Below are 26,541 nucleotides of genomic sequence, written 5' to 3' on the forward strand. Positions count from 1 at the left end.
ACCTATGGCTTTTACCAAATTGTGTGTTTTAGTGTAGGAAACACTTTCCTAAACAGAAAATACAACTTAAAAAAATCCTAGGCAATACCAGTTTGTGATGTTGGCCATATTACTTTCACTCCCTGAAAGTCAGATTCGTTTTACAAAACAGGGATCTTTTTTTAAACTTCCTTAAAAGGTCAACAAGAGGATTTAATGAAATTGTTTAGAACCTGGCAGGTGGCAAGTATACAACACAGCTATTGTTGCTGTGACTCTCTCTCTACTAATCCATAGTCACAACATCATGGTTGGGTTTACTTTGTATAAATAATCTAAGAAGAAAGCTTATTATAAAATTAATAATGTTGGCAAGCTCAGAAAACTAAGTCCATGAACTATTATCAAGACCTTACAAATGCTTGGTGTGCCTCAGTGGCTCAGCTGGTTACAGCTTCTGACTCTTGGTTTGGGCTCAGGTTATGATCTCAAGGTCATGGGATCGAGCCCGACGTCAGGTTCTGGGCTCAGCACAGAGTCTGCTTGAGATTCTCTCTCTTCCCCTCTCCTCCTCCCCATGCTTGCTCACACGCTCTCACTCTCTCTAAAGTAAATAAATAAAATCTTTAAAAAAAAAAAAATTTACAAATGCCTAGTAAGTATTATGAACAAATAAACTATTATTTGCTATTTACAAAGCAAGCAAGTAATCAGGGTGGAGGAGCTGGGACAGAGAAGTTTACAAGACAGTTTCAACTCTCCAAGACCTTAGTCTTAGTCTTAGTCTCTTAGCCGAGAAAATGAAATTAACCCTCTTGAAATGACAAGTAACAATAAAAAGGAGCCTTTCATTTGTGATTTGTCCTTTGCCTGCATCTAAAAATGATTTTAAGGTGACTCAAGACTATATATTAAGTACGTACTGAATAACATAATTAAATATAAGTTCTAGTCACTTTCTCCTAGACAAAACATTGTCAGCCAAGTTTTAGTAATTTTACGGATTTAAAACTATTTAAATTTTTGTCAAGCTTATAATCCAAAAATTTTAGGCCAATTAGAATGGAATTCTCCTCCAATTAATCCATCCTTGCCGTACTTGCCATTGTTTCATTAGTGAGACTTCGCCCACCTCTCTTATCAAAGAGACACATTTTAAACGTTGATCGTTGCTGAACCTGGTTGATGGGTCCGTGGGGTTTGTTATTACTTGTTCTCCCTCTGTATAGGTTTGAAACTTTCCATCATAAATTTTTCTTCTTCAAACGCTTACTTGTGAAAGAAAAAGAATTAATATGAAGCTGCTTCAAGCCCAATCGAGGGACAAGGAAATACCCAAGGCAGTCAAAGAGCAAAACCAAACAAAAAACATAGAAAACACTCGATTTCGAAAATTAAAATAAAAGTGGCAATAAGAGAAAACAATATGCTCCAAACTTCAAACCAAGGGTAGAAAAACAATTATTGGTTCAACAAGCTGGAAGTATTTCTGCAAACAGTAAATAAAAACTATATATTCCTCATACCATATAAACCATTGAAGGCTATATAATTTTCATAAAAATATTTGGATTCTTTGCCACTTTAAATTTTAATAGAGTTTAGTTTTATTTTGTTCCTTTAATAACGATGAGGCTGTGCTGGTGACAATTTAAAAAATAATGTAGTATGACATTTATTTTAAAACAGAGGGGGGCACCTGGGTGGCTCAGTCAGTTAAGCATCTGACTTTGCCTCTGGTCATGACCCCGGGGGGCCTAGGATTGAGCCCACATCGATCTGCCTGCTCAGCAGGGAGTCTGCTTCTCCCTCTCCCTCTGCTCCTCCCCCTGCTGGTGCTCTCTCTCTGTCTTGCTCTATCTCTCTCCCAAGTAAATAAATAAAATATTTTTAATAAACAGAAATTAATTAAAGATGAATAACAATAAAGTACTGTTTCCTTTAGACTTGCTATTGTTATAAAAGTATGGTAGAATGTGAATCTTTTTTATTTTGCATTTATGTGGTTTTTTTAATCAGAAAACTAAATCCTATTATTTATCCCTATTCATCAACTGTAATAAACCACGTACTCTGAACCTATTGCAGCAATTCGAATGACTAAGAAAGGCCACCCAATCAATATTTTCCCCGGGGCCTGAATTGTTGACAAGAGCAGCTGGCATTGCTGACTCTGCAATCAGGGAAAGAATCAAAGTGCTGTTACCAGATTTGTTGACTGTTAAGTCCAAGGTCCAGGAGCGAGCTCTAGTGCAGTGAGTCATACACACGAGTCTTACCGCAACCTCCGATCTTCTCCAGTCAACCAGGAAAAATGACTCATCAAAGTACTTCTTCTATTAATAAGTTAACATTTCACCCTAATTCATGGATCAACTTTTGGTACAATCACACCAAACTGTAAATAACATGCAATTTTATAGACTAACAGACCTCATTACATAAGTTCCCTTATTGTATTCGGTTCACAATCTAAAACGGATTCAACCATAGTTAAAAGTAACCAATCTGAAGAAGGTTGGTATGGTTCAATGGAACAGAGCAGAACAATCTTACTGGTGAAAAGTATCATCATTTTTTCTACAGCATTTTCAAAATGACTGATTACAGAAAGTGTCCCAATCTTTCGGCATCACTAATCATACAATACTTTTAAATTAAAATAGAGTCAAAGTTTTAATTTCATGACTTTGTATTTTGTCATTTTTATAGAAGGCCTTTTTTACAGTTATAAATGCATTCTATTTTTTCTTTTTTTTTTTTAAGATTTTATTTATTTATTTGACAGAGAGAGAGACAGCCAGCGAGAGAAGGAACACAAGCAGGGGGAGTGGGAGAGGAAGAAGCAGGCTCCCAGCTGAGGAGCCTGATGCAGGGCTCGATCCCAGCACGCCGGGACCACGCCCTGAGCCAAAGGCAGCCGCCCAACGACTGAGCCACCCAGGTGCCCCCATTCTATTTTTTTCTAAATAATAATTTTCATATAGATTTTTAAATAAATCTATATATTTAGCTCTGATCCACCTGGAATTACAGTGAATAGTAACCACCACTGGGGCTCTAAGGTGCCTAGATTTCTGTTTGAAATCTAAGGAGCCTGGTCAAACAGAAGAGGCTAGACAGGGTAAATATTGAGAGAGTTCATCACCAAAAGCCAGAATAGGAGCATAATTTTCTCCTAGAACACCACCATTTAATAATTTAAAGTATATGTTCGGCCTCTTGTACTTTCTAAGATATAAGTGCGAGGTTATGGTTTTTCGTGCATGAAGGAAAGAAACGAACACTTGTCATGTACAATAAAGTAACTGGGGGAGGAGGAGTTAAGATGGCGGAGGAGTAGGAGACACCGTTTTCAGCCGGTCCCCCGAGTCGAGCTGGATAGGTACCAGACCAGCCTAAACAACCACGGAACCAGCCTGAGACGCAGGAAGACGCATCTGGATCTCTACAAATGAACATCTCCAGCGCTGAGTATTGAGGTAGGAAGCGGGGAGCCATGAAACCGCGCACAGATATCGGAGATAAACGGAAGGGGGAGGGAGCCGCCGCGTTCGGGCTCCGGGAAGCGGTAGCCACCTGCACGGGAGAGCGGGCGGGGCTCGCGGACGGCACCCGCAAAACAGCAGACTGAGACCGTGAGCCGGGTGCGCGCGCCACCAGGCATCTCGCGGGACACCGGAATCCCGGTGCGCTCACTGGATCCAGACTGAGACCGGGAGCTTCCGGAGTGCGCGCGGGGCGGCTGGCGGCTGGCGGCATTAGAAACACAAAGGACAGAGACGCCGGCCCTGGAAGTGAGGGCTGGGACGCCGGGTGTGGGGCGCACATCCCGGGACGCTGCAGGGTTGAGCAGCACCACAGGAACAGAGTTAAAGTGGCCAGAACATTAGTAGAGAACGGGCCGCGATCCCTCTGTTCCGTGACAGAGGCTGAAATTTGGCCGCTGCTGCTCTGACTCTCAGAAGAGGCACAGCAAACAGCCAGGGAAAGCCGCCAGAGAACAAAAGCCTGGAAATACCGGCTCAGGGAGTGCCCATCCCCATCCCCCCTCGCAGGGGACACGGAGACTCTACCCAAACAGGGCTGCCTGAGTATCGGCGCGGCAGGCCCCTCCCCCAGAAGGCAGGCTGAAAAATCAAGAAGCCCACAACCCGGGCGCCTGGGTGGCGCAGTCATTGAGCACCTGCCTTCGGCTTAGGGCGTGATCCCGGCGTTCCGGAAAGGAGTCCCTCATCGGGCTCCTCCGCTGGGAGCCTGCTTCTTCCTCTCTCACTCCCCTGCTTCTGTTCCCTCTCTCGCTGGTTGGCTGCCACATAAATAAATAAATAAATAAAATCTTTAAAGAAGAAGCCCACATCCCTAAGATCCCTATAAAACAAGGGGCACGGCCTGGGACCCAGTCAATAATTTGGGCTCTAGAAACCCCGCAACCTCTCTTCATCAGAATGACAAGAAGGAGAAGCCCCCCCCAGCAAAGAAAAGACAGTGAGACTGTGGCCTCTGCCACAGAAATAATGGATATGGATGTAACCAAATTATCAGAAATGGAATTCAGAGTAACGATGGTCAAAATGATGAGTAGAATTGAAAAAACTATTAACGAAAAGGTTACTGAGAATATAGAATCCCTAAGGACAGAAATGAGAGCGAATCTGACAGAAATTAAAAATTCTATGGGCCAAATGCAGGCAAAACTAGAGGCTCTGACAGCCAGGGTCGCAGAAGCAGAGGAAAGGGTTAGTGAATTGGAGGATGGGTTAATAGAGGAAAAAATGAAAATAGAAGTTGGTCTTAAAAAAATCCACGCCCACGAATGTAGGTTACGGGAGATTACTGACTCAATGAAACGATCCAATGTTAGAATCATCGGCATCCCCGAGGGGGTGGAGAAAAACAGAGGTCTAGAAGAGATATTTGAACAAATTGTAGCTGAAAACTTCCCTAATCTAGCGAGGGAAACAAACATTCGTGTCCAAGAGGCAGAGAGGACCCCTCCCAAGCTCAACCACGACAAACCTACGCCACGTCACGTCATAGTGCAATTCGCAAATATTAGATGCAAGGATACAGTATTGAAAGCGGCCAGGGCAAAGAAATTTCTCACGTACCAAGGCAAAAGCATCAGAATTACGTCAGACCTGTCTACACAGACCTGGAATGAGAGAAAGGGTTGGGGGAGCATATTTAAAGCTCTTTCAGAGAAAAACATGCAGCCAAGGATCCTTTATCCAGCAAGGCTGTCATTCAGAATTGATGGAGAAATAAAGACATTTCAGAATCGCCAGTCACTAACCAATTTTGTAACTACGAAACCAGCCCTACAGGAGATATTACGGGGGGTTCTATAAAAGTAAAAAGGCCCCAAGAGTGATACAGAACAGAAAGTCACAGCCAATACAAACAAAGACTTTACTGGCAACATGGCAACATTAAAATCATATCTCTCAGTAATCAGTCTTAATGTAAATGGTTTGAACCATCCGATAAAACGCCACAGGGTTGCAGATTGGATAAAAAGAAATGACCCATCCATTTGCTGTCTACAAGAGACTCATTTCAAACCCAAAGATGCATTCAGACTGAGAGTAAGGGGATGGAGTACCATCTTTCACGCAAATGGTCCTCAAAAGAAAGCTGGGGTAGCAATTCTCATATCAGATAAATTGGATTTTAAACTACAGACTATAGTTAGAGACGCAGAAGGGCACTATATTATTCTTAAGGGAAGTATTCAACAAGTGGATATGACAATTATAAATATATATGCCCCCAACAGGGGAGCAGCAAGATACACAAGCCAACTCTTATCCAGAATAAAGAGACATATAAATGAAAATACATTAATAGTAGGGGACCTCAACACTCCACTATCAGAAATAGACAGAACACCCTGGCAAAAACTAAGCAAAGAATCAAAGGCTTTGAATGCCATACTCGACGAGTTGGACCTCATAGATATATATAGAACACTACACCCCAGAACCAAAGAATACTCATTCTATTCTAATGCCCATGGAACATTCTCAAGAATAGACCATGTTCTGGGACACAAAACAGGTCTCAACCGATACCAAAAGATTGAAATTATCCCCTGCATATTCTCAGACCACAACGCTCTGAAATTGGAACTCAACCACAAGGAAAAATTTGGAAGAAACTCAAACACTTGGAGACTAAGAGCCATACTGCTCAGGAATGACTCGATAAACCAGGAAATCAAAAATCAAATTAAACAATTTATGGAGACCAATGAGAATGAAAATACAACAGTCCAAAACCTATGGGATACTGCAAAGGCAGTCCTAAGGGGGAAATACATAGCCATCCAAGCCTCACTCAAAAGAAAAGAAAAATCTAAAATGCAGTTTTTATATTCTCACCTCAAGAAGCTGGAACAGCAACAGAGGGACAGGCCTAATCCACGCACGAGGAAGCAGTTGACCAAAATTAGAGCTGAAATCAATCAAGCAGAAACCAGAAGTACAGTAGAGCAGATCAACAGGACTAGAAGCTGGTTCTTTGAGAGAATCAATAAAATTGACAGACCACTGGCAAGACTTATCCAAAAGAAAAGAGAAAGGACCCAGATTATTAAAATTATGAATGAAAAAGGAGAGGTCACGACGAACACCATTGAAATTGGAAGGATTATTAGAAATTTTTATCAACAGCTATATGCCAATAAACTAAGCAATCTGGAAGAGATGGAATCCTTCCTGGAAACCTATAAACTACCAAGATTGAAACCGGAAGAAATTGATTCCTTAAACAGGCCAATTAATTATGAAGAAATTGAGTCAGTGATAAACAACCTTCCAAATAACAAAACTCCAGGCCCGGACGGTTTTCCTGGGGAATTCTACCAAACATTCAAGGAAGAAATAATACCTATTCTCCTAAAGCTATTTCAAAAAATAGAAACAGAAGGAAAGCTATCAAACTCATTCTATGAGGCCAATATTACCTTGATCCCCAAACCAGGCAAAGACCCCCTCAAAAAGGAGAATTACAGACCGATTTCCCTAATGAATATGGACGCCAAAATCCTCAACAAGATACTTGCTAATAGAATCCAACAGTACATTAAAAGGATTATCCATCACGATCAAGTGGGATTCATACCTGGGATGCAAGCATGGTTCAATATTCGCAAATCAATCAGTGTGATACATCATATCAACAAGAAAAGACTCAGGAACCATATGATCCTCTCAATCGATGCCGAAAAAGCATTTGACAAAATACAGCATCCTTTCCTGATTAAAACCCTTCAGAGTGTAGGAATAGAAGGTACATTTCTCAATCTCATAAAAGCCATCTATGAAAAGCCTACTGCAAATATTATTCTCAATGGAGAAAAGCTGGAAGCCTTTCCCTTAAGATCAGGAACTCGACAAGGATGCCCACTCTCGCCACTATTATTCAACATAGTACTAGAAGTCCTTGCAACAGCAATCAGACGACAAAAAGGGATCAAAGGTATTCAAATTGGCAAAGAAGAAGTCAAAATGTCTCTCTTTGCAGATGACATGATACTCTATATGGAAAACCCAAAAGAAGCAACTCCCAAATTATTAGAAGTTATAGAGCAATTCAGTAACGTGGCAGGATACAAAATAAATGCTCAGAAATCAGTTGCATTTCTATACACGAATAACGAGACCGAAGAAAGAGAAATTAGGGAATCCATCCCATTTACAATAGCACCAAAAACCATACGTTACCTTGGAATTAACTTAACCAGAGACGTAAAGGACCTATATTCTAGAAACTATAAATCACTCTTGAAAGACATTGAGGAAGACATAAAAAGATGGAAAGATATTCCATGCTCATGGATCGGAAGAATTAACATAGTTAAAATGTCCATGCTACCCAGAGCAATCTACACTTTCAATGCTATCCCGATCAAAATACCAAGGACATTTTTCAAAGAACTGGAACAAACAGTCCTTAAATTTGTATGGAAACAGAAAAGGCCCCGAATCTCCAAGGAACTGTTGAAAAGGAAAAACAAAGCTGGGGGCATCACAATGCCGGATTTCGAGCTGTACTACAAAGCTGTGATCACAAAGACAGCATGGTACTGGCACAAAAACAGACACATAGACCAATGGAACAGAATAGAGAGCCCAGAAATGGACCCTCGGCTCTTTGGGCAACTAATATTTGATAAAGCAGGAAAAAACATCCGGTGGGAAAAAGACAGTCTCTTCAATAAATGGTGCTGGGAAAATTGGACAGCTACATGCAAAAGAATGAAACTTGACCACTATCTCACACCATACACAAAAATAAACTCCAAATGGATGAAAGACCTCAATGTGAGACAGGAATCTATCAAAATTCTAGAGGAGAACATAGGCAACAACCTCTACGACATCGGCCAAAGCAACCTTTTTCATGACACATCCCCAAAGGCAAGAGAAACAAAAGATAAAATGAATTTATGGGACTTCATCAAGATTAAAAGTTTCTGCACAGCCAAGGAAACAGTCAGAAAAACTAAGAGGCAGCCCACGGAATGGGAGAATATATTTGCAAATGACACTACAGATAAAGGACTGGTATCCAAGATCTACAAAGAACTTCTCAAACTCAATACACGAGAAACAAATAAACAAATCAAAAAATGGGCAGAAGATATGAACAGACACTTTTCCAATGAAGACATACAAATGGCTAACAGACACATGAAAAAATGTTCAAAATCATTAGCCATCAAGGAAATTCAAATCAAAACCACACTGAGATACCACCTTACGCCAGTTAGAATGGCAAAAATAGACAAGGCAAGAAACAACAATTGTTGGAGAGGATGTGGAGAAAGGGGATCCCTCCTACATTGTTGGTGGGAATGCAAGTTGGTACAGCCACTCTGGAAAACAGTGTGGAGGTCCCTTAAAAAGTTAAAAATTGAGCTACCCTATGATCCAGCCATTGCACTACTGGGTATTTACCCCAAAGATACAGACGTAGTGAAGAGAAGGGCCATATGCACCCCAATGTTCATAGCAACAATGTCCACAATAGCTAAATCGTGGAAGGAGCCGAGATGCCCTTCAACAGATGACTGGATTAAGAAGTTGTGGTCCATATATACAATGGAATATTACTCAGCTATCAGAAAGAACGAGTTCTCAACATTTGCTACAACATGGACGGCACTGGAGGAGATAATGCTAAGTGAAATAAGTCAAGCAGAGAAAGACAACTATCATATGATTTCTCTCATCTATGGAACATAAGAACTAGGATGATCAGTAGGGGAAGAAAGGGATAAAGAAAGGGGGGGGTAATCAGAAGGGGGAATGAAACATGAGAGACTATGGACTATGAGAAACAAACTGAGGGCTTCAGAGGGGAGGGGGGTGGGGGAATGGGATAGACCGGTGATGGGTAGTAAGGAGGGCACGTATTGCATGGTGCACTGGGTGTTATACACAACTAATGAATCATCGAGCCTTACATCGGAAACCGGGGATGTACTGTATGGTGACTAACATAATATAATAAAAAATCATTAAAAAAAAAATAAAATAAAATAAAGTAACTGGGATTACAGTGGCGGATGTGTTCCCGAGTCAGACTGCCTGGACGGATCACCCGCCATCGCTGGAAGTTATTTAAACACTGTGCTCGGGATTCCTTGTCTCAAACAGCACAGCAGTACCTTCTCAGAGGGCTGCCGTGGGAAGCAGCGAAATAGTTCAGGTACAATGCTTTGAACAAAGTCTGATAGAATAAGTTCTCAACAAATATTAGCTATTATTTTTATCATTAACTGAGAAAGTATAATAATTCTACGATGCTAAGCATTACAAGCAGGTGAAACTTTTTAAAAGACATTTATGTATTTGATGGGGGGAGGGACAGAGGGAGAAAACCTTGAAGCAGACTCCCCACTGAGTGCAGAGCCCATTGTGGGGCCCCATCCCACAACCCATGAGAATCATGACCTGAGCCAAAACCAAGAGTCAGACGCTCCCACAAGCCACCCAGGCGCCCCACCCAGGCGCCCCACAAGCAGGTGAAACTTCTGAGAGCACACGTTACAAGTTTATAAAGCAATGGTTTGGATGTGGGAAACACACATTCCTATTGAAACAATGTTAGCAATTATTAACATGATACATGTAGTGGATTCAACTCATAAGGTACCTAAAAATCAGTTTCTGGTCACCATGCCATTCATCACATTGCTGCTAAGCTCTTCTGCGGTCCCCTCTTTTGGAAAGGAATTGTACAAATGAGAAAGTACAGCTTTAAGAAAGAATGAGAGGCCCTGACACCCACCCTAAGAGCCCACAAGAGCCTGCAGCCTTCTCAAAGTATTCAGACCCCTAAAAGGCTACCAATGGGATCCGCTCGCCCTGTGTGCACCGCAGAAGCATGCTGATGAGTAAGGACGGCAGTACCGTCACACGGTGGGTGAACGGCCACTGCGCAGGGCCCCTCCGAACCCCCACCCCGGGTCCGGCAACAAGAATTCATGTCTAGGGCTTGGTTCTGTGGGCAGAGGCCAGGCTGGACCATAATTTTTGCCCAGCAAATTTTCTCACATGAACTTAAGCATCTCCCCTAAGATATAGGCAAAATTCTTCGAAGCGGTATGACTAGCAACTTTCTGAAGAAGTAGAGCTTGGCAGGGCTGGAACCCTTCAAGGCGGCCCCTGTGGATGCAGCAGGATGAACCTTCACCCTTCCTGAGGGACTGGCCTTCGCTCCTCCTCTGTTCCTACTAACTGACCATTTTATTTGTCTGTCAGGTGTGTGCAGCAAACAGGTAAGCAGGGCAAATACCAAATGAACAACACATTCTCAAAATTCAAATGTACATCCCAGAATATTCAGATGCAAAATGCCATGATGTCTGGAGTTTGCTTTAAAATATTCCAGGAGGGGGGCGCCGGGGTGGCTCAGTCGGTCAAGCGTCTGCCTTCGGCTCAGGGCGTGATCCCGGGGTCCTGGGATCCAGCCCCACGTTGACCTCCCTGCACAGCAGGGAGTCTGCTTCTCTCTTTCCCTCTCCACCTGTGTGTGCCGGCACTCTCTCTCTAGCTCTCACTCTCTCTCAAATAAATAAATAAAATCTTTTTAAAGAAATATTCCAGGAGAAAAAAAAAATGAAAGCAGATAGAACTAGATGAAATAAGAATGGCAAAATGCCAAAACGTGTTGACACGGGGTTGTGAGCATGTGAGATTCATTAAATTATTCTACTTTGCATACGTTTCAAAATGTCCATTATAAAAGCAGTAGAGAAATAAATCCATTTTAAAACTATCAAAATCCTCTTCTAAGTTAGTTTTTCCAGGATCCCCACATCAGCAAATAAGAATATTAAGACTCAAACTCAGATTTTTACTCTCATTGTTTTCAAAAATCTTCAAGTCCAGGGGTCTTGTGACTACTTCCTGCCTCTTCCCATGTGTCTCAAGATAAACACCAAAGAAAGGATCGTGCCAAAGGTGTTGCTGGGGATATCACAGATGTCACTTTCAGGTACTCCCCTGCTCGTCCGAGCTACCGGTCCGCTTTTCGCTGCAGTGAGTACCAGAGGTTAACTATTAAGACTTTAAGAGACTGTGAGGTAGGAACGGCATGACTGCCATCAGCTCACCTGTCGAAGGTCCCCGGTAGACACACTAATGACAAGAGTCGGAATAATCATGAAGCAGGCATTGTAGAAAAGCACTCCATATTTCCCCAACTCCTACAAAAACAAGGAAAACAATTTTAGAAATACAAAGCATCAGATTTCCTGGAGACATTTATCTGACTATGTATTTATGCAGAGTTAAAAATTCCTTCAACTCTGTATTGGAATATTTTCAGCGAATTCTTTTTTTTTTTTTTTTTTTTTTTAGTAAATTCCTAATGTAAAAGGCTTCACTTCAAGTACATCGTGATAGCAAAATAAACATTTGTTTTACACAAAAATGGCAGATAAAGTGGATGAACACGGAGGGCCTCCAAAGTCCCACCCATCTCTAACATTCCAACCCAACCGGGGTTTGTTTTTTGTTTTAAAGTATTGTATTCAGAATGGGAAATCTGGAACAAAATAAAGGACATCTAAAATGTTAATATAAACAGAACTCCTTAAAAACATCTGCTCTTTCTGCTAAGGGGCAGCAGCGTCAAAACACCAGGTATCTCGTTTTCTAATCTTGCATAAATCCACTTTTCATTACAGTGGTTACACCAGTTCTCCACCACTTTTCATAAAGGGTGACATATTTCGACCCTCAAAAGGCAACAAACCTGTTTTTGTAAAACTGCCACCAGTCAAAAACAAAGGGCCAGGCAGAAAAACCAGCTCCTAGAAATAAGTCTGTCTGTCAGAGCAAACTCCCTCACTCAACACAAAGCACTGGGAACAAAGCAACATATGCCTGGCCCATCCTCCGGAGCTTCCGGAACAGCTGGGGCGGGGGGCAAGCGCCAGGGGCCTGCTCGTCTGCCCACTGGTCTCTCGGGGGACTGCTCAGGCACTGAACTGGAGGGACACTCATTGCTGGCCAACACCTTCCACATGAGCCGTTCCGCAGATAAAGAACCTGAGGTTTGGAGGAGTGAAGGGTCCCGGGCACAATGACCAGGAAGCAGCAGACTTCTGTCTGTAACCCAGGCCTTCAGACTCTCAAACTGGGGTTGCTTCAAAATAGCCCTGACTTTGCCTTGGTCACTGACGAGGAGGGCAAAAAACCTTCTTTTAATTTTAATTTGCCTTTCAAAATAATCTCTTCTTCATATATTCTGACTTTGCATCTAAAATAATGGTATCTTTTCCCTCCCTGTCTTATTTTCACCCAAAACTTTGCAAGGTCAGGGGTAAAGAGAACCCATACAGACAAGATAGCTATAAAGAAATTAGTGATTTATAAAGCACACCATGTAAATTAAATTACACGCCAACTTTACAGATTCTTTTTTTTTTCCATGCAATTTCAGGGGCCAGATGACAAAGCTTAAAAACCATAGGAGTGAAGATCTGGTACCTTTGGGTCCATTTTCTGTTTGGTATAAACTCCATTTGCTGCCGTGAAGATATCGTTCAGGAATACAAAAATATAGCCTTCCAAGTTAAAGGCAAGGTCAGAACTGGGAGGGAGAACACAAAGAGGAGGATGATTATTCAGAAACTCACACAACTTGGCCTTCAAAGCCTGCCTGTTGTATCTTTCCCTAATCAAATCCACTTGTGAAGCTGGTAACTACCTTTATCTCCTCTGGCATATTTCCCCCCTCTGTGGTTAACTCCTCGGCTCTGCCTCTAGACAAAACAAAACCAGGCCATCAGGTGGCTTCCGTTTAATCATGAATGGCTTAAAACCAGAGGGACATAACCATCTTCCTTGAACTGCAAAGCCCTTTCTTTTGCTAATGATCGCCTGGCCTGATAATTGGTGAGTCCTTCTTTTCTAAGGGGAGTGATTTGTCCAACCCACCCAGTGGCTTTGCTTATTGTAATGAACAGGGCCATCTCCAGGCTAGAGCCCTGTGGGGACAGCTGGACAGTTACTGGGGCAAGAGGGGTCGAATGAGGAACTGACACCTCCATCTGGTGCCCAGCCGGTCATATCATCCACTGGCACACCCGCCCTCCCACCCCCGGTCCATTGAAAAAGCAAGGCAGGGACCCACTCCTTCTCTGTAACTTCTCGAAGTCTCCTTTTTACCCCATTCTTTTGAACCATCTCTCTTCAACTTCCATTTTATACACATAATATTAGTATAAAAATGTTCAGGGAGACACGACGCAGGAAGGAGAGAGAACAGCCGAGCCCTGATGTGTCCCACCTACCACACTTGACCTTACAGGCAGTACCAGACCCATGTCATAATTCATAAATACATATCATCAAAGGGGTTTCCTCTACACTCTTAGGTTCAGCGACTGGAGCCTGCAAATTTGACTGACAGTAGGTTAACAAGAGAAAAGGAATACAATTTTTATTAAATATTTTACATGTAGAGGAGTTCACAAAAAATAAATGAATCTCAAGTGGTTAGACTCTGGGGCTTATATGTCATTTTAAAAAAAGAAGAGGTTTGGATTCCAAGGAGCAAACAAATTATGGAAAAAAGACTAGGAAATTTATGGGGGAAACTAATGGAAGGGAAGGGTCATTGTAGTAAGGTGTATTTATGCAGCCTCGTCTTGGTACGGATTCTCCATCCCCAGTGATAAGAACTGCTTTCCTATTCCTGGTGTGGGGGTGGGGGGGGGTGTAGGGGGACCACCCTTACAAAGGGAAATTTATGTTCTGCTTTTAGGCAGGAAAATGGAAGACAGAGAACTCTTCCTACATCTGTCGATTCTCAATTAACTGCCCTCAGCTCAAAATAATGTTACGCCAGGGGCGCCTGGGTGGCACAGCGGTTAAGTGTCTGCCTTCGGCTCAGGGCGTGATTCCGGTGTTCTGGGATCGAGCCCCACGTCAGGCTCCTCCGCTATGAGCCTGCTTCTTCCTCTCCCACTCCCCCTGCTTGTGTTCCCTCTCTCGCTGGCTGTCTCTATCTCTGTCAAATAAATAAATAAAATCTTTTTTCAAAAAATTATGTTATGCCAAAGTGGCATATTTTGGAGTGACACATCCTAAAAACATAAAATTTTTAGAGACTATTTCTTACCAAAGAGAAGGAAATAAAGAGGCAAAAATTCCAACAAAATCTGAATGCAGATTAAACCAGATTTACTCAAGGCTTCTGCTGGTATTATTAACTACAAATATATTTATGAGAATGCACATTAATCTTGGATCATCATAAATCAGAATTTTCTGGTTCAATCACAAAAAAACAGACTCTCAAAATAAGGGTCTTCCAAATCTCCTGCCTACCCATGTTTGGCTCCATGCTAAGAGTCTGCTGTCCCATAAAATGGCAAAGAGTTGAATGGATAAAAAAGCCACGTTTCTAGGGGAGTGGAAAGGAGTTGCTCACTTCCTCGGAGTGCCTGAGGGAAATTCCCGGGGCTCTCAGGTCTCCTGCTCCCAGGGCTACAAGTCCCCAGCACCACTTGTCCCACCACTGGTAAAAGCTCAGAAGTTTGAAAAGAATTTGCTTGCTTTGAGACAGGACAGTAGATTCATGGCTAACCCGTGTAGTTGTCATTTAGGGCTATTTACAGACGTAAGAGCTCAACTTTTTCTGGCTGTGTGACTTGTTTGGCAAGTAAAATATAAGAGGAGGGAACACATGGCCATTCCAGGCAAAAGTCTGAAAAGCCAACCACAATTCCCCACATGCCTCTTCCCTCCTACATGAGAAAGGAAGTCCCTTTTGAGGCAGGGGTTCCATCAGCCTCGGTCCCCGAGCAGCCACAATGAGCAGAGCACCCCCACGGCATTAACTGTTTGAGGATGCAGCGTGAGCAGAATACACTGGGTGTGTAAACGTGGGAGCTGTTTGTCACAGCAGCATGAACCGGCCCATCTGACTGAGTCAGCTCCACAGTTATTTGCATTTGGCTGAGAAGATCTGAATGAGAGGACAGAAGGTGGGGTCGTGGCTGGCCTGCGGTGAAGAGGGGTGCTTGTCACCCACCTAGATACTATCCATTCTCTGGGTGCCGAGGAAGGGAAAAGTCGAGAAGTGCTGTTTCAAGCCAGCTCTTGGGGGAAAGTTAGATGCTCTGAAAACACTATTTACCCTTTCAGCTCATTAGAATATCATACGTGGTAACTACGAGCTGAATTTCTACTCACTGGGTCTGGAAATGGGCCTCCATAGAAGTGCCATTCCTCGCCAAAGCCTTACAGACATCTTTACAAACCATTTTTTGTAAAAGTGTACAACTGGCCCAAAGTCAGTAGTTTCCAAACTGAGCTCTAAGAAACTCAGAAAAGAGGGGCGGCCCGGGGGACACCCCAAAGCACTGTGGGAGGAGGGCACTTTCACAGAGCACCTCCCTCTTTCAGCTACTTTGCTCCTATGACTTTCTTGGAACAAAATCTTCATGACTACAACAGGCTCTAAGCGCTGCTGCTTCGGGTCTGCACTGTCTCAAACCAGAGGCCAGCTCACAACGGGGTTCCACTCAGCCACGGCCAGGACCACGAAGGAGGACGTTACAGGTGAAAATGTAAATAACAGACCTTGGTCCAGGCAAGCGATGAACATATTTATAATTCTAAAAAATAGATGGTTACTATCTGTCACCGTCTGGCATGCTATATTTTCTAATCTGCTTCTTTTGCTTATTGTCTGTCTCCACCAACCAGAATGGAAACTCTGTGAAAGCAAGGATTCTTGTCTGTTTTGTTAACTGCTGGATTCCCCCACACCTAGAACGACACCTGGCAGTAAACACTTGACATGTTTTTGGTGAACTTGGCCACGTACCAGTGTAAACCCCAGTTTATTGTTATCCCATTTAATTCACACAAAGACCTTATTAGCTGGGTCTATTCTAATCTCCATTTTATAGTTGAAATAACTGGGGTGCAGGGAAGTTAAATAGCTTGTCCGGTTATACAGCTAGTAAGTGAGGAGACTAGAAGAAGATAATATCCATATCCTTATTTATTTTGCAATTAGTGATCCAGAACTCTTATTTCTTTTTTTTTTAAAGATTTTATTTATTTATTTGAGAGAGAGAGAGAACAGGGGGAAGGAGAGGGATAAGCAGACTCCGTGCTGAGCATGGACCAGACTCAGGGCTTGATCTAAGGACCCTGAGATCATGACTTGAGCCGAAATCAAGAGTTGGGTGCTTAACTGACTGAGCCAGCCAGGAGCCCCCAGAACTCTTATTTCTAAATCAGTTAAGGAAACTAGTTTAACTGAAATCCATCCAATCTTTGCATTCTTCCCTTCATTCAGGTAGGTTTTTCTTTTCTATTACACTCTTTACGGATGAGTAAAACTGAGGCACAGAGAGGCTGAGAAACAGCTGACAATGGCCTGGCTAAGTTCCGGACCCACAGAATATAACTGCACACAAGCTTTAACCACTAGGCCATAAAAGCCAGGAGTCTGAGTGTCTGCTTTCAGCTGCAAACCTGGGAGTCCACATTCCTGGCCTTGCATGTTAATGAATAAGACACCATAGCTGGCCCTGAACAACACAGGTTCGAACTGCACTGGTCCATTTATCTGTGGATTTCTTTCGATAAATACAGTACGGTAGTGTAAATGTATTTTCTCTTCCTTATGATTTTCTTAACACTTCCCTAGCTTGCTTTATTTTAGGAATACAGTATATAATACATATAGCATACAAAATACGCGTTAATCAACTATTTATGTTATCAGTGAGGCTTCCAGTCAACAACAGGCTATTCGTAGTGAAGTTTTTAGGGAGTCGAAAGTTTTACTCAGATTTTCTGTCATGTGGGGGCAGGGGAGGGGGGTGTTGGTGCCCTTAATCCCCGTGTTGTTAAAGGGTCAACTTAGTCATGCACTGGTATTGGCTCATGTCCTAAACATACAAATACATTTAATGAGAGTATGCCACCCTTGGAAATAGACTGCGAAGGCATCACAGGTGATAAAACAAATCAGCATACAAGGGCTTTATAAAGCTGTTATTCTTGACCAAATGCCCAAGAACTTTTCAAGTAAATTTTTTGTATTGAAGACATTCAGTAATAATAGCAAATAATTTACTCCTTTTTATGATGAAAAGCAGTATTCGTATCTTCTAACGTTCCCTTTATATGTTCTCAGAAATGTTCTGGCCAAGTCGGAACCCAGTCTGACTTTCACAGGAACACATGGGGAACGCACTAAAATCAACAGACTCGTCCCTTGGCTGCTAGATTCAACTGCAGCCAGATGGAAAATGGAAAATGAGGGCGGGGCGGGGCTGGGCCTATTGTCAAAGGCACAAAGAAGTTACTGAGCAGAAATAGTCCAAAGTCTTACCCAGCTGCTATGAAAGCACCAAGTACGATGGTGAAAACACTGACGATGATGTTCAAGGAATACTGTTTCCTGTAATAGATAAAAGGATGAACAATGGATGGATGGATGGATGGATGGATGGAGAAGGAAGGAGGAGGAGAGGAAAAAACATGGATTATAATTCTTAAACTGAAAATAGACATTGGTCACAGTTTTATAGCTAAAATCTGGTGGACATTGCTTTACACAGAGAAAGCACTGTAAGTCTCTGTAAGTGGATTAATAAATTAGACCAAATGTATTTCTCAAGCAGCTGTCTAATCTAATTATAAATGTATTTCTCTTTTCTCATTGGAAAGATGCTGTGACAAAATGCAGAAGAGTCCCTGCTGGCAGTTCTAGTTGGTCTTACATCAAGCATCCAAAGACTAGGATAAAATTCAACAGTAGGACTTAGAACACTGGGCCATCATCCAAATTTCACTGCTAAATAATCTTCCCAGCAAAACTAAGAATCACCTTTTTTGATATCAGCTTGAGTATCTTTATGAGAGATTTTTACACCAACATTATAAATATTAATGTATTCCTATGTTACACCATAATCACTATATCTGAATGGATTTCTGTGATTTCCTGCATTCCTATCCTTTATGTATATATGGACGATTTTTCCTCTGTATTCCAAAATCAGTGTATATTCCATCTAGTGCAGGAAACATATTTACATCTGTTTTGAGGTCATTGCATTTTTTAAATAATTTTCTACCATAAACACGTATTATCAGCCTAATAAAAAATTACAAGTAAAAAAAATCACTCATCATGTTCTTAAGGAATCATGGAAACAGGAGATGCTTTTAAGTAGATAAACCATGGAACCCTAAGATATTGCTACTAGCAATTCAAATCAACCATTTGGAAAAATAACTAGACGCTGAGAATTTGCTACGCAATAATAATGTGGGGTGAGGGCAAGGACATGAGAGAGATAGAGGAAAAACAAAAATCACCCAAGTATGATGGTTTCCAGGAGTAAAGTGAGTGGAATGGTAAATTTCCTGAGCACGGTGAACATCGGCAAGCTGTTGGGAAAAGGTCCAAGTATAATAACATCAGAAGCCAAGTATTTTTTTTAACATGTTTTACAATTTTAATTAAGCCCACTGACTTTCCAAATTAAACATAAGAAATTAACCTTAATTCTCACCAATACCATTACCAAATCACATTAAATAATAAAGAGAAATGGAGATTTAATAGTTTCATGCCACTTTCACTTATCAGCAATTTTTTTCACTTATTAACAATTTTTAAAAATCATGCTCTCCAACTACTGCAAAGATTGTGCTAAAACTACAAAGACTGTGTTCAAAGACTGTATTCAGTGTAAACCAACACACCTCTGGTGAATCAAGTTGGAACTATGTATCAACAGTCATTACGTTGTGCTAACCTTGGACCTAATTATTTCTTGTTGGGACACTTAACCTAAAGTAATAATACAAAAGAAAGGAAAAAACCACGTGTACAAATGTGTTCACTGCAACAGTGTCTTTGGGGAAAACATCAGAAACAACTTAAAAGTCACACAAGACAATGTTAAAATATAATAAATCTACTTGAGGAAACATCATGTTAACTCTATAATATAAAGCTTCATACTACTATTGGAAAATGAATATTAAATAAAACAAGGAGGGCACACAACTATGTAGAGTCTACAACTGAAACAAGATACCATCCACATATGGGAAAAGACTGAAATCGATATTTAAAATAGTATGTTAGGGGCGCCTGGGTGGCTGCCTTCTGCTCAGGTCGTGATCCGGGGTCCTGGGATGGAGTCCTGCATCGGGCTCCCTGCTCAGTGGGGAGCCTGCTTCTCCCTCTCCCTCTGCCTCTGTGCTTTCCCTCTCTCTCTCTCAAATAAATAAGTAAAATCTTTTTAAAAAATTAAATTAAATTAAATTAAATTGTATGTTAGAGGATAAAATTATGGGTTATTCCCCCCCTTTATGTAATGAAGCTATATTCAACGCCTTTTAAAAATATTTAAGAACCTTTCATTGGTTGTCAAAACCCAGAGATTCCAAGAGGCAGTTCAATGCACACTGACAAACTGCCTGGGCTGCAACAGCCCACTTTCATCTGCTTCCAGATGTGACCCTCAGAAGATGGTGACCTAGAGAAGGAAAGTCAGAACCAGAGCCAGGAGGGCAGTGGCCAGCACCTCCTGACCAGACCTGAGGAGGGGTTTCATGTGATCATGAACATGACACCACAACCAGAGAGCAGGTACAGAAAGAATTTTCAGGAACTTTACATCCACAACTTCAAGATGTCTTACGAGACTGGTTAGAACTGCCTTTTTCAAAACTAGCCACAAGTCAGTTGATTCCAAAAAGCATTTTTACACGATGTCTTTTAAAAGCAAGTAAGGTATATTTAATGATGAAAAACAATGTTTCCCCCCTAAGATCAGTAATAAGACCATAATGTTTGCTCTCAACACTACATTGATTCAATAAGTACTTGAGATTCTAGAAGGGGCAATTAAGCTGGAGGGGGAAAAAAGCATACTGTTTGGAAAGGAAAAAATAAAGTTATCTCTATTTGCAGATGACATATATAGAAAATCCTAAGGAATCCACTAAAGAGTTAACTGGGTTAATGGTTTAGCAAGAGTGAAGGAAAAAAAAAAACTGAATATATAAAAATCAATTATACTTCTATACACTAGCAATGAGCAATCCAAAAAGGAAATTAAAACAATTCTGTTAATGATCACATGAAAAAGAACAAAATTCTTAGGAATAAATTTAAGAAAAGAAGTGTAGGACTTATGCACTAAAAACTACAAAATATTGTTAGAATATTAAAGAAGTGTAAATGGAAAGATACTCCTTGTTTCTGGATCAATAGGCTTAATATTATTAAAATGGAAATATTCCCCCAAATAGATTTATAGATTCAACAGAATCCCTATCAAAATCTGTTCATTTTCCCCCCAGAAGTTGACAAGCTGATTCTAAAATTAATATGGTAATGCAAGGAAACCAGAAAGCCAGAACAATCTTGAAAAAGAACAAAGTTGGTGGACCCAATTTCAAAACTTACTACAAAGCTACAGTAATCAGTACTGGCTAGTTATTGATTATGGACAGATTAATCAAAGGAAGAGGATTAAGAAGCAAGAAATAAATCCATACAATTATGGTCAATTCATTTTCAAGAAGTGTGCCAAGACAATACAATGAAGAAAGAAAAATCTTTTCAACAAATGGTGCTGGAACAACTGAATATCCATTTACATGCAAAAAAAATGAATATGGACCCCTTCCTCACACCACATACAAGAACTGATCTCATAACGTATCAAACACCTAAGTCTTTGTAGGAGATTTCCAATAGGAGCTAAAATTATTAAATTCTTAGAAGAAAACAGAGGGGTAAATCTTCACGAACTTGGATTAGGCAAAGTCTTCTTAGATACAATACCAAAAGCACAAGCAGCAGAGCATGGGACTCTTGATCTTGGGGTTGTGAGTTTGAGTCCCACACTGGAAGTAGAGTTTACTTAAAAAAAAAAAAAAAGGAATAAAATTCTGATACATGCTACAACATGGAGGAACCTTGAAAACATTCTGCTAATTGAAATAAGCCATAGTTTAAAAGGACAAAGATCGTATGATTTTACTAATGTGAAATATCTACGGTAGGCAAATTCATAGAGACAGAATGTAAAATCGAGGTTACCAGTGGCTGGGAGCATGGGAAAATGGGGAGTTATTACTTAATGGGTACAGAGCTTCAGTTTAAAATAAATCAAAAGTTCTAGAAATAGTGGAGATGGTTGCTCAACACTGTAATGCCAATGAACTGTACACTTAAAAATGGTTAAAATGGTAAGTTTTATGTTATGTATATTTTACCTTGTTAAATTTTTAAAAACTTAAAACTTTTGTGTTTCAAAGTATACCATTAAGAGAGTAAGAAGGCAACCCACAAAATAGAAAAATTTGCAATCCATATATATAAGGCATCTATAGAAGAATATATAAAGAAGACTTAATACTTAAAAAGATGAAAAACCCTATTAAAAATAGGCAGAGAATTTGAATAGATATTTCTCTAAATATATATATTTATATATGTATTTCTCTAAATAAATATATATGTGTGTGTAAAATATATATATACGTATATATATATATATATATATATACGTATATATATATAGCCAATAAACACATGAAAAGATGCCCAACATCATTAGTCATCAGAGAAACGTCATCAAAACCAAAGAAGATACTACTTTACAACAACTGGAACAGCCATAATCCAAAAGATAGACAATAACACATTTGGCAAGAATGTAGAGAGGTTGTAGCCGTCTGACATTGCTGGTGGGACTGAAACTTGGTGTAGCCACTTTGGAAAACAGTCTGACAATTCTTCAAAATGTTAAACGAAGAACTGCCATAAGACCAGCAAGGCTCCCAGGCATAGATACAATCAATGGTAATCCCATTCTTCCAAAACCATGAAGTCATCTTTGTCTCCTTTCTTTGTCTCACACCCCACATGTTAATCCTCAGGAAATTGTATTGGTTGGTCCTTCACAATATATACAGCACCCAGACTGTGGCCTCAACGTAACCTTTAACATTAAAGATAACCAGGGGATCCTTGGAGAAATGGCAGGAAACATCCCAGATAAGCCTGAGACATCATGTGCCAGACAGCAAGAAAGTAATGAGACTACTGGGGCCCTAGAACATAAAAGCCAACTCAAAGGGGCTCCCACTGGCCTGAGATGGGATAATGTGAACATCAAAAGAATTATTTATATAATGACTTGAAACACCAAGTAAATGAAATAGATCAATAGACAGACTAGAGTGCCCAGAAATAAGCCTACACAAATATAGTCAACTCATCCTGACAAAGGAGCAAACATAATTCAACGGAGAATGGATGATCTTTTCAACAAATGATGCTCAAACTGGACCTCTACATGCAAAAAACAGACTCTAGAAAGACCCTACACCTTTCAAAAATAGACCCAAAATAGACCATAGGCTTAAATGTAAAATGCTAACTATCAAATTCCTGGAAGATAGCACAGAAGAAAATCCACGGGATTTTGGTTTCACCAATGAGTTGTTTTTGTTTTTTTAAGATTTTATTTTTTTAAGTAATCCCTACACCCAATGTGGGGCTCAAACTTATAGCCCCAAGATCAAGATTTGCACGCTCTACTGACTGAGCCAGTGAGACACCCCTCGGCAATGAGCTTTTATCTCTCTCTCTCTCTCTCTCTATATATATATATATAAATATATATTTTTTTTTTAAGAGGGAGGTGGGGAGAGGGAGGGGGAGAGAGAGAATCCCAAGCAGACACCCCGCTGAGCATGGAGCCTGATGCAGGGCTTAATCTAACAACCCTGAGATCGTGACCTGAGCCAAAATCAAGAGTAGGACACTGAACTGAGTGGGCCACCCAGGCGCCCCTTGGCAATGAGTTTTTAAAAACAACACCAAATATGGAAATTGATATGGAACCTCATTAAACTTTAAAACTTCTGCTCTGAAAGACAATATGAAGAGAATGAAAAGACAAACTACAGACTGAGAGAAAATATGTGCAAAACACATAACTGACAAAAGATTTCTAGCAAATGAATGAAAATTCCTGAGTTTATAACGACAGCAAAAAACAAAAATAAACAAAAACTCACTGGTCACCACTGAAGGTGACAGGACACTAACTTATTATTCTGAACATGTATAAATAAAGTTTACATCCTGCCTTTCCTGTGTGACATGGTGAAAGTGTGTATTTATTAAAGTTTAGACAACACATGAAGATGGGATGATACAGTTAGAAAATCACCATATTGCAACTTGTAATGAAATAACGGATCTAGAAAATTATCATCAATGAATGCTTAAACTATCAGGTGAAAGACTGATAGGGTACTTTCTAATGAAGGGACCAGACTGATCCCTTAAAATTACTAAAAGGGGAATTGATCGATTTAATATCATTATAAGTAGGACACTTGAGGAAATTTTTATGGGTGTTGGATACTGTGGTGATGGATTTCAGAGATGTGTACATAGGTCAAAATTCATCATATTGGGTATTTTAATTATGTGTACTTTACTTTATGCCAATTATACCTCAAAAAGCTATTTTTTAAAAAGTAGGCTAAAACATTATGTGTCCCATGATGGAGTAGGAAGCACCCAAGCTGATCTTGCCTGAAAAACCGAACCTGAAGATGATCAAACCAGTAGAACCAACTACCAGTTTATGGAAAACGTGAGGCATAGAGGAACGCATTACATGACACCACGTATAAGCAATCCTTCTCCCTCCTCTGTCTCATTTTCTGGTTCCTTCTCTCTTCCAGAAAGCCCCACGGCACCCAAGAAGTGCCCCTCGTCCCTCTTCTAGATACGTGTAGAAAGTGTTTGAGAACACTTGTAATAAAGGTATTTCTAACGTTGCTACTTGCTTATACTTGGGAATAGTGCCGTATCGGCGAATGGAAGTTACTATACCCATGCTGCAGTGCATGCAGAGCATTTTAAAATGCCTGTAATGAGGATGTTTCCAAGATCACTTTAAAAAAAAAAAAAAAAGCAGCAGCAGCAGCTCTCATCTAGGAAGCAGAGGCCTCCAGAGCCCTGCAGTGTGAGCGGGAGGCAGCTGTCAGTGTTGGGTGAAGCCATCCCCCACAGCTGCAGGTGCACGCACTCAGAGACAGGCCCACAGGATACATGGTAACACAGGGAGAGCACCTACCACAGGACACTTTAATACAAATTTGAGACAAACAAGGAAAACTGATTGTCCTGATCCCAGAAAGAAACAAAAAACCAACTAGCATGTATAACTACGACCAATATTTCACATTTTGTTTTCCATAACCATAACCTGTCCTTTCCAAACAAGAGGAAAGATGACGGGTCTGCTTTCAGTCGTCTGTTTTATAATACCTTCTCCTTCTGGTCCAACTCCTACTCGCCCCCTGTCACTCTCACCAAACTAACAGGGTTTTCCTCAATCTCTGTCACCCTTTGCACGAACTTCATTTTCTCATTATTTACACCTGCATGCATGTGTGTTATTTAGGCCACACATCTCGCATCCAAGTTTTCCGATGTAGACAGTGACTTGGTCTTTCTATACGTCCATTTCCATTTTTTATAGTGACTTTTAACAAAAGTAGTTAATCAATGGATTCTAAAATACCCGCAAATGCAAATTCAGAAGTATGTAACACACGTACAAATAACACGTCACTTATTTTTCTCTGCACCAAACCAGACCTACACTAAATCTGACAGAATGTTCCTGCTTTTACAAAACCATGATAAAACCAGTTACACAGAACCGTTCATATAGATGAATTGGATATTGGATAAGCAATATAAATAAATCCTCCTGGATAAATCAGACCTTCTCTGTCTCCATGCCCACAGATCTCACATTCTATGTTCAGATTTGAATATAAAGGGGAAAAAATCAGCTTTTTAACTTCCCTAAAAACATTAGCAAATTAAACTCAAAACTCCACTTAGTTTTCTTAAGTTAGTAAATATTATTGTCTTCTGTCTGTAGCCCATGCAGTATATTCAAAATCAAATTTGGTCTTTGTACCACTAAAAACAAATGAGTCAACAACCTCCCATCAACCATTCTCCTGCACTCTACCTTAATTTACTTGTGCTTGATAATCCACTTATGTGGTTTCCAACGTAGAGGAGAGGCAGAGGAAACAGCTTCCATGGAAAAAAGAAAGAATATTTGATTAGAACTCCAATAATGATTTTCCTTCACATATAAATGGTGACACTTCCTGTCAGTAAGCAAATAATTTGAGTCTGTTTCCCTGTAACAACTGTGAATATTCCACAATCTAAAACACATCACGAGTTTCTCCATGTGACCAAAATAGTTAGGTAGGCAGTGATATCTACAGCCATGGCGGGGTGGGGCAGAGCGGTATTGATAACAGAAATGTTGACCTTACCAACATTAGCAGACTATCTCCCTAAGGGGAGGCTCTGAACAAGCACCTCTCTTAAGTGGAGACCCCAGGCTGAGTTGGTGAGTGGAGGACGCGTATTTATAGTTTATGTATAAGGTTCAGAAGGCCCCTTGAGAAGGTGTACAAACTTGTTATCTATGATTATGCACTTTTCTGGACGACAGCAAAGGTTCATATCTCACTGGAATGTCACAAGGTTGGTGATCCTTTCAAGAAGTTGTGTCTACCGGCCACATTACTTTGGAGTTAACTTTGTTTTTGAGGCCTAGAATGATTTCATATCGACCACAGTTAAACAGTGTACCAGTTGTACTTGAATTAGGTTTACTGAGCCCCGAGCTCCTGAATTATTTTCTGATTGTCAAGAGAAATATTGTTCAAAACATACTGAAGAAACACACAAAATGTAAGACCTAGTCTTCCATAAATGAGAAAAATATATATCCTTTCATAAGGTCACACAATAACTGAGAACTTTTTGACTGATATAATAATCCATAGCTATCAAGGTGAGTCCAGCATTTCTTTTTCCACTAAAAAGACATTAAGCATGTAACTCAGATAAGATATTCTTTGAAGGATTTTGAAATACTAAGTGTCATCTATCCCCAAAAAAGTTTTAAAATGTTATTAT

The 26,541-nt window shown here is 40.5% G+C and overlaps 1 protein-coding gene across 4 annotated transcripts in view; it reads right to left on the minus strand.

Annotated features, from left to right (window-relative positions):
- SLC35D2 (solute carrier family 35 member D2) overlaps positions 1-26,541 on the minus strand; it is a 55,455-nt gene that overhangs the window by 12,774 nt on the left and 16,140 nt on the right. For 3 of the 4 annotated variants that reach the window (XM_026518697.4, XM_026518696.4, XM_026518694.4), the window contains exons 4-8: positions 25,571-25,638; positions 18,852-18,923; positions 17,860-17,928; positions 12,987-13,089; positions 11,606-11,698 (exon numbers count right to left, since the gene is read on the minus strand). In XM_026518697.4, the coding sequence (XP_026374482.1) occupies positions 11,606-11,698; positions 12,987-13,089; positions 17,860-17,928; positions 18,852-18,923; positions 25,571-25,638 (405 nt within the window). Of the gene's footprint in view, positions 1-1,257; positions 4,289-11,605; positions 11,699-12,986; positions 13,090-17,859; positions 17,929-18,851; positions 18,924-25,570; positions 25,639-26,541 lie in introns of those variants that run through there. The other variant, XM_057305621.1, reaches the window with a different exon arrangement.

Source organism: Ursus arctos, unplaced genomic scaffold (genome assembly GCF_023065955.2).
Source record: "Ursus arctos isolate Adak ecotype North America unplaced genomic scaffold, UrsArc2.0 scaffold_33, whole genome shotgun sequence".
NCBI lineage: Eukaryota > Metazoa > Chordata > Mammalia > Carnivora > Ursidae > Ursus > Ursus arctos.